At 37.9% G+C, this 8,142-nt stretch overlaps 2 protein-coding genes across 3 annotated transcripts in view; both read left to right on the forward strand.

Moving 5' to 3' along the window:
* LOC106511321 (vesicle-associated membrane protein-associated protein B/C) overlaps positions 1-4,405 on the forward strand; it is an 8,828-nt gene extending 4,423 nt beyond the window's left edge. The window contains exons 3-6 of one of the 2 annotated variants that reach the window (XM_014000074.1): positions 525-628; positions 725-805; positions 1,203-1,334; positions 2,570-4,405. In XM_014000074.1, the coding sequence (XP_013855528.1) occupies positions 525-628; positions 725-805; positions 1,203-1,334; positions 2,570-2,731 (479 nt within the window). In that variant the 3' untranslated portion in view covers positions 2,732-4,405. Of the gene's footprint in view, positions 1-524; positions 629-724; positions 806-1,154; positions 1,335-2,569 lie in introns of both variants that reach the window. The other variant, XM_014000073.1, reaches the window with a different exon arrangement.
* Positions 4,406-4,614: 209 nt separating this feature from the next.
* On the forward strand, positions 4,615-8,122 carry LOC106511320 (charged multivesicular body protein 4b). The gene is made up of 5 exons (XM_014000072.1): positions 4,615-4,948; positions 6,321-6,498; positions 6,637-6,751; positions 7,627-7,753; positions 7,913-8,122. Exons 1-5 carry the CDS (start codon positions 4,765-4,767, stop codon positions 7,975-7,977), a joined length of 669 nt encoding a protein of 222 aa, XP_013855526.1. The 5' UTR covers positions 4,615-4,764; the 3' UTR covers positions 7,978-8,122.
* Positions 8,123-8,142: the final 20 nt, after the last annotated feature.

Below are 8,142 nucleotides of genomic sequence, written 5' to 3' on the forward strand. Positions count from 1 at the left end.
CCAAAATAAAGTGTGGGGTGTCGTTGTACAGTCAAATACACAAAAACAGTAACACAACTAATAATCTCATTTGAACAATGTCTGTATTTCTCACACAAGTATAACAAAAAATAAAAATAAATCCAATCCGATTTGTGCAGTTCCTGTTATAGAACATGCTGCTCTGTTAGCAAGCTTGTATTGTGTTTCAGCTCCAAAATAAATAATTTAGCCTCCATCATTTAAATAGCAGTCGTCACCTGAGATGATGTTAAGAAATCACTAAGAAGCACTGAGAATCTTTGCAGAAAGAGTTTAAAACCTCCCCACAGTAATGTTTTTTTAATTAAAAATATGCCCTGTAAACCGGTAATGCAAAAAATCTAAAATGTCTCATGACAAGATTAGTTTTACTTGACAGCATAGATTTGTGTGACGTGAGACTTTTTTTGTCGTTTGCTTTGAATCGATGCTGAAAGCTGTAAGACACTTTTGAGGTATATCTTTGGGTAGCTGTGTAAACCCAGTCTTCTGCTCTTCCGTAGTTATGCTACAGCCTTTTGACTACGACCCTAACGAGAAGAGCAAGCATAAATTCATGGTTCAGTCCATGCTGGCTCCCAGAGACATGACTGATATGGAGGGAGTTGTGAGTATTGGAGCACAAGAATGGATTTGGGTGTTTCAGGCGTTGCCTAAATATAACCAAATCCTCTTCTTTCTGTTTTCTGGTTCTCGTCTGCAGTGGAAGGAGGCAAAGCCTGAAGAATTGATGGATTCGAAGCTGAGATGTGCTTTTGAAATGCCTCTAGAAAATGACAAAACTGTAGGTTTCAAATTAAATTTATAGGCACTGTAAACATCCTTAGCATTAAAGTCACATGTTGTCACAACCCCAGATTTACTGCATTTTATATTTCAGTCATTAGAGCTTATCTTTTGTCAGTGAAGTTAGTGTGAAAGGTTTTAAAATCCTGTGTTTTGGTCAAATTTTATTCTCCACGTGTTCAGTTTTATTTCAGCATTACTGGACTGCGTCACCCATTACATGATATATGATTTGTTCGTACATTTATCTCACTCTCTGTCGCATGTCTTCACGTTTTCCTTTATTCACCGTTTTTTTTCACTCTCATCCCACCGATGACCCCCCCACCCCCCGACTCTCTCCACAGCATGAGAGTGAAAGCTACAAAACTGTGTCTTCCTCTACCTCTGTTAAGACCGAGCACTCTGTGCTGGCCAAGTCGGCCAGCGCCTCGCTGGATGACGGAGAGGTGAAGAAGATCATGGAGGAGTGCAAGCAGCTGCAGATGGAGGTGCAGAGGCTACGGGAAGAAAACAAACAGATCAGGGTGAGGCACCAAAACCAACAAGAGGCTGCTCTGTCTAAGGCTTAAGCATAGTTGTTGTTCTTTTTAAAATTCAGTCAACATTTGTCTTGGATTTAATTCAACTCAATCATGGTTGCAGTTAAATATTTTCTTGATATTACTCTATTGAATAATCTCCCCTCTCCTCAAAGGGAAAGTCTGACAGATGCTTAGAACAGATGTCAGGTAAAATCACCCAAAACTCTTATGTTTTGTCTGAGTGAAACATCTCATCCTTTGACAATCTAAACCTTTTTGTCTGTGTTTCTGGAAATATGTTTGAGACATTTCACTCGTAAGGGTCACTTTAACTGCAGTTTGAAGGTTATACAGATAGCTTACTTAATATTATTATAATTTAGTATTTATTCATTTCATTTAAAACAAACAAACAAAAAAACACATTACATACAACAAAACAATGCAAATCAAATAAAATGAAAGGCAGCAGAAGAAAAAAAATCTTATATCTGCTCCTATTTACTACACACTGTACTATATATATTTTTTTCAAACATTAATAAAACAAAAATTCAACTCCTCAGTGACTCATACAAATTAAACAATTTCATATTTCTTTAACAATTTCGCTTTGATCATTTTTGAAAGGACTTAATTGATCCAGTGCTTTTATAATCATTTTCCAGATTATTCTATAGTCTTATACCTTTTACTGAAGTGCATCTGTCCTTCAAATTTGTTCTGATTTTTGGTTTAACAAACTTTTGTAATCCCTTCAAATTATAGCAGCTTTCCCTTTTAACAAAATTAGATAGGCTGTTTGAAGGTAACACATTTTTATGAACTTTATACATAACCTGCAGAATATGATATTCAACCAACTCATAAAATTTTAAGAATTTTAACTGATGAAACAACATATTAGATGGGTGATAGTAATGCTTTCTTGTGATAATTCTTATGGCTCTTCTTTGTAAAATAAAAATAGGGTCAGTGATTGTCTTACATGCATTTCCTCAGACGTCTATACAATAAATCAAATGTGGAACAATTATTGCATTATACAGTGCAAATAGTGCAGTTTCAGTAAAATGAAAACATTAGTTGTACGATTCAAGTGGTGAGTTGAGAAGTGAACTTCAGCTTCGTTCAGGCTAAAGATCAGCACTGCTCACAGTGTTTTTTTCCCTCTATGTACTGGAATCTGAGGGAGTTTTTGTTCTGAGCCGTTTGTGCCTCTGACTTGTTCCTCACAGGAGGACGACGGTCTGCGAAAGAGAAAGGTGCCGTCATTGGGTGCTCCTCACTCCAACACCATTGTGACCATGTCGAGGGATGAAGGCCTGAGCACTCGGGTCCTGGCTTTATGCGTGCTCTTCTTTGTGATCGGAGCCATCATTGGCAAGCTGGTCCTGTAGAGACAACCGGAGCAGTGACGGACGGACGGACGCCGTGCTCTGGAGGGCACGAACCAGTGACGTCAACGGGGATGTCTTCTGGGTCTATGTTAATCTGTTTCCTTGTTTTCTTTAACATTTAAGGCAATACATTATGAAGGCATGTTTGGATGAAAGAAATTCACTGAAGGTGTAAAAAGAAAACAAAGAAAGATAGTCCCAAGTTAAAGCATGAGGGTGAGCTTTTTCTGTCACAAGTCTGGCTTTTTTTTTCTTTCCTTTTTTTTTGTTAAATAATCACTTTTGATCTATTTTTCCGTCCTCTTCTCCTTCCTAAATGATCTTCCCCAGCTTGCACAGGTTACAGTAATAGGTGTGGAAGTGGCTTCACACTGGCTGAATGTTTAGTGTCTCATTGATTCTTAAGTTTTAAAGTTCCTCACTCACGTGTGTCTAACTTCACGTTTCTTCCATTCATCACTGATAATCTACCAAGAGAGCTGAACAAAACAGATCAGTGAAAGACCTTTTTTTGATTTTATTTTTTAAGCAAACTTAATGTATTGTCTTCTAAACAGTTTGTGGTTAAAATATATAAATATATACATATGTATACTGTACGTATGAGCCAGTAGAAGCTGCTGGTGTGTGTCTTGTTGATTTTGCTTTCTGCAGGAGTGCTGATGTGACTTGAGTGTGGATGTTTTTATGTGAGAAGGTGAAAGTTAAAACAAAGGAAGAGGGTCGGCATAAAACAACAACTGTCATTTCAACAGTTTTCCTGTACACAACAGTAAAAAAAGATATGGGGGTTGCTTGTTGAAAAGTCATGATCTTAATGATCTCTTTTGCTGTCCAGACCAAGAAATTTGTTTGAACTTGCTAAAAATCCATTTTTGGGCCACTAATAAAATTGTGACTTAATAAACAAAAGTTTATTGTAGTAAATTTATGCTGCTCGCTGATCGGAAAGCTGAGGTTCGATCACATCAGGCGAAATTACAAATTCACGGCCGGTCATGCAGACCAGTTTATACAATTTTAATAAACACAGTATGTAATAAAAAGTCTTGGCTACCTTGTCTGTTTTTGCCCAAAGAGGGTTAATTTTGTCTACTAAATCACTGTTCTTTGTTTGTTCTGCATTTTATCACAGAATGGTTTTTGTTGTAATAGTCAGATGCACTAATTTAATTTATGCACTTCACAGCGTGCATGCAATGGCCTGGATTTAAACCATGTGTTCATCAGTGCTGTTGAAGAAAAATGGGTAGTTTTTAGCAGGGACCATCTTGAGTCTTGATTTATATGTGATTTGTCTAGAATCATCCTTTTGCTTTTTGTTTGGCTCTTCTGGTTGTGAGATGACACAGCTGTATTATCTTTGGTATCGCATGGCCATCCCCGTAAACTTGGTTGTCTGTTAAACTAAAGTTCTGTTTTGTCTAAAGGAGCTTAGGAAGAAGAGACACTTGGATGTGGGTGTCTGAGGACTGACCTGTACAATTAAAAAAAAAAAGGCTTCAGATCACTTCCTCATCTATAGTCACAACAGTGTAACCATCCTCATTGGATACTCTTTTATATGTACATAAAAATACTCAAATTTTCTGTAGTTAAGGAAAGAAAAATAATTGAGCTGCAATCATGGATCATGTAGCCTCATAAGGAATTAAAATATACATAAACCCCCAACTATGTGTTTTTCTGTCATTTTTTTCTTCCCATGTTAGATTTGAATCAAGTTCGTATGTTTGTGAATCGTGAAACCATTTAATTACAGCAAATTTATTTTGTGTTGAATTACTGGGTCAATTACTAGATTCAAGGGAATCTCACAAATTATCCAGCAGATGGAGCTAGAGAGTCGGGAGGCAACGCCCACTACTGTTGTCTAGCAACTGACGTCATCGGGCCTAATCCAGGAAGTAGAAAAACATCAACAATCCTTCCAGGTTAGGGCGAAAGTGTTGGAACTAGCGAAGCCCAAATTTCTCGGGAGGTCCGTTTTGTTCAGATAATTTCACGGCGAGAGAGTCGCAGTACGCTTAGACATGTCGCTGTTTGGCAAGATATTTGGAGGGGGAGGAAAAGGAGGAAAGGGACCGAGTCCGCAGGAGGCGATCCAGAAACTCCGCGAGACGGAAGAGATGCTAACGAAGAAGCAGGAATTTTTAGAGAAAAAGATCGAACAGGAGCTGCAAATAGCGAAGAAAAACGGCACGAAAAATAAACGAGGTGAGACACAAAGGGGAGTTTTTCCCTCGTTAGTTTAAGTTTCTTTCGTCTGTCGACAACCCAACGCCTGAAATAGCAGCTAGAACCTTAGCCTCAGTGGCTAAAGTTTCCCCCGAGCTGTCGTAACTGTTGGCTGCCTCACCTGACGCATCTATCTCGGCCCACACCCAACACACGTCGGTGTGTTATTGACTGAGATACATATTTGTTGACATAATGATTAGGTATGGTACATTTATTATTCTCCTGACTAATGTCAGCGCAGAGAGTCTCAGTATTTTGGGGGATAATATTTTCCTTTATTTTAATGACAGGTGGGGAGCAGCTCCTGATGACAATAAAACTCAGAGGTCAAAGGTTAAACTCTACCTTTATCATGACCTATCAGTGCTACTTAAGTTTTATATAATAATGTTATCAGTTATTTAAAATATGCCACCCAAACATAGACAGTAATCCAAAACAGCTATTTGGCATTACTGAAACAACTTATTGACTCAGTGACTAAAAGAGTATAAATATTCATAATAACATCATCTATAAAAGGTAAACACTTGATCATATGAGTGTAATAAAATGATGACCTATAACTGTACATACAATTAAATTTGCTGAGAAGATTTAGTTTATTTCTTGTACTCTATTGTCTGAAAGTACACTTAAAACTTGCCTTTAAGCTAATTATGTCCTAAAATGTTGACATCAACCTTGAATCAACATGAATCTGTTAGTGGTCATGTGACTACTGACCACAGCTGACTGATTCATACCCTTTTTTTATAATTATTTTTTTCTTTTTCTTTAAAGATGTCGCTAATTTGGGAAATACTGTAATCTACAACGATAACAACACAGGTCCTAAAAGCCTGTTGAATGAGCAATTAAAAAGAAATGCCCTAAGCAGAAACTAATATCTACTCAGTTCCTTGCAGTGGGGTTGTAAATTAGTTTGATTTGTGTGTTTCTGAGGAATTAAGATTAAAAATTTAAAAAAAGTTCAGTTTTATTTTAGGTTTTGATTCAAATTGATGCAAATATTATCCAGGCCTTTATGTGTTGAAGACGTGTTTACAGTCTGACTTAGAGAATATAGAGTAATTGTAGTTTTAAAATTTTAGATAATATAAAAATTTCATGTTATTTTCATGATTTTCAATTTTCAAATTATGTTTATTCCAACTAACAATGCTTCGGTATTCTTAAATAAATATTTACATTTCAGTTTTTTTTTTTTAATAACTGAGAGTTTCATTGTTTGGAACCAAGCCTACCGCCTGGCTTTAGGTTGTCTAAACAAAACACAGACGCGTAGTTTTCACTGCAGTCTGGCTGTCCTGACTCTTTCTCTTCATCTCTGACTTTCCGTCCTCAGCGGCGCTGCAGGCTTTGAAACGAAAGAAGCGCTACGAGAAGCAGCTCGCTCAGATCGACGGCACGCTGTCCACCATCGAGTTCCAGAGGGAGGCTTTGGAAAACGCCAACACCAACACTGAAGTGCTTAAGAACATGGGCTTTGCTGCCAAGGCCATGAAGTCGGCCCACGAAAACATGTAAGAGTCACTGTGGAAAAAAACTTAGTGTTCGTTTTAGTGGTTTTGTAACCGGCGAGTCTGCTCTACGTTACCCATCCAGCTGTAACAAATGAAGCCATTTAAGATGCATTTTTCTCCTCCTCGTCATCGTTTTAGGGACATCGACAAGGTGGACGACTTGATGCAGGACATAACGGAGCAGCAGGAGCTGGCTCAGGAAATATCTGATGCCATCTCTAAACCTGTCGGCTTTGGAGAGGAGTTTGATGAAGTAAGTTTTAACTGATTGCTGCTGTAGAGAAGGGTGGACTAAAGGTGACCGGATGTTGATGCGTTAATTCAGCTTTAGTCTCTTTAACGGCAGTCTTATTATTTTAGGCATTTCTTCTTTTGTCAGTTTTAAAAGAACAGCAACAATAGTTCTGAATACGCTCTTTCTCAAACTCTCTGTCTTCTAACTCCAAACATTCTAATTTAGTTTTAAAGTACCTGTGACATCAATTTTTTATAATAAATATGAATGTGTTTTTGGAAATTTAACATTGATAATGTATTGTAAAAAAAAGATTTCACACATCTGAGATGAACGGTTGTTGAGATATTTGCATGTGAAGCAACAGGAAGTGATGTCATAGGGGAATGTCTGCGTGTGAACAGAGCATTGCTAAAATGGCCAAACTGTAGAGAAAAATCTGATGTTTCTTTAGATTAATTTAATCTCTATCGTAGAGATATGAGTCAGAGTTCAAATAATATTGTTTCTATAAACAAAAACCAGGGATTTTTTTTCCTCAAAGAGTTCCCCTTCGATGTCACTTCCTGTTTCACTTTAGCTGAGCCAAGTTCAAAAGAAAATGTGCCAGTTATGGGAGATAACAGGTAAAATCGTGTGTATTGTGCCAATTTCTTAAATATAAGTATATTTTCTTTGACTTTTTGTATTTCGTGGATATGCATGTCACAGACACTTTGAATTGAATGTTTTATGAAGCGAGTATTCAGATTATAAGCTCTTGATCTGACCCATTAGTCTGTTTAGTCTAACTTTGGAAGGGGAAAAAAATCCTCATCTGAAGGCTTGGATCCTGTTCCTCGCTGCAGTTAACTCTGGTTATAATCTTTGACTTTGATTACTTTCTCTTTGAGGATGAGCTGCTGGCAGAGCTGGACGAGCTGGAACAGGAAGAGCTGGACAAAAACCTGCTGGAGATCGGGGGCACGGAGAACGTGCCCCTCCCCAACGTGCCTTCCACTTCACTACCTTCCAGACCCGGTAAGAGTCCAGAGATTTTTTTGTATTATTTGAAACTCAGACGTTGCAAATTTCTCAGCAGACACAAATTTAAGTGATGCTAGATGGATCACTTTATTATTATTATTATTATTTTTCATGTCTCAGAACTCAGATTTGTCTGTTTTGTCCATTTCGCAGCCAAGAAAGAGGAGGACGAGGACGACATGGAGGACCTGCAGCGCTGGGCGATGGAAGCCATGTAAACACAGCCTCCCTCACATCATACCTGCAGCGAGAAGGGGAACGAGGGGAAGTAGATGGAATGAACGGACAGGATGTTGAGTGTTCTTTTGTGTGTTTGAGGAGAATTGACTGTCTACTTTATGTAACACTACAGATAAGCAACAATGCTGTACTCTTTATTTTTC

Source organism: Austrofundulus limnaeus, unplaced genomic scaffold, assembly GCF_001266775.1.
Source record: "Austrofundulus limnaeus strain Quisiro unplaced genomic scaffold, Austrofundulus_limnaeus-1.0 Scaffold2676, whole genome shotgun sequence".
Taxonomy (NCBI): Eukaryota; Metazoa; Chordata; class Actinopteri; order Cyprinodontiformes; family Rivulidae; genus Austrofundulus; species Austrofundulus limnaeus.

Excerpts from the sequence above, each read along its gene's own strand:
- LOC106511320 (XM_014000072.1), top strand. The coding sequence starts at position 4,765 with ATGTCGCTGTTTGGCAAGATATTTGGAGGGGGAGGAAAAGGAGGAAAG. Across the intron at positions 4,949-6,320 it reads CGGCACGAAAAATAAACGAG|CGGCGCTGCAGGCTTTGAAA; the intron begins GTGAGACACAAA and ends TTCCGTCCTCAG. Across the intron at positions 6,499-6,636 it reads AAGTCGGCCCACGAAAACAT|GGACATCGACAAGGTGGACG; the intron begins GTAAGAGTCACT and ends TCATCGTTTTAG.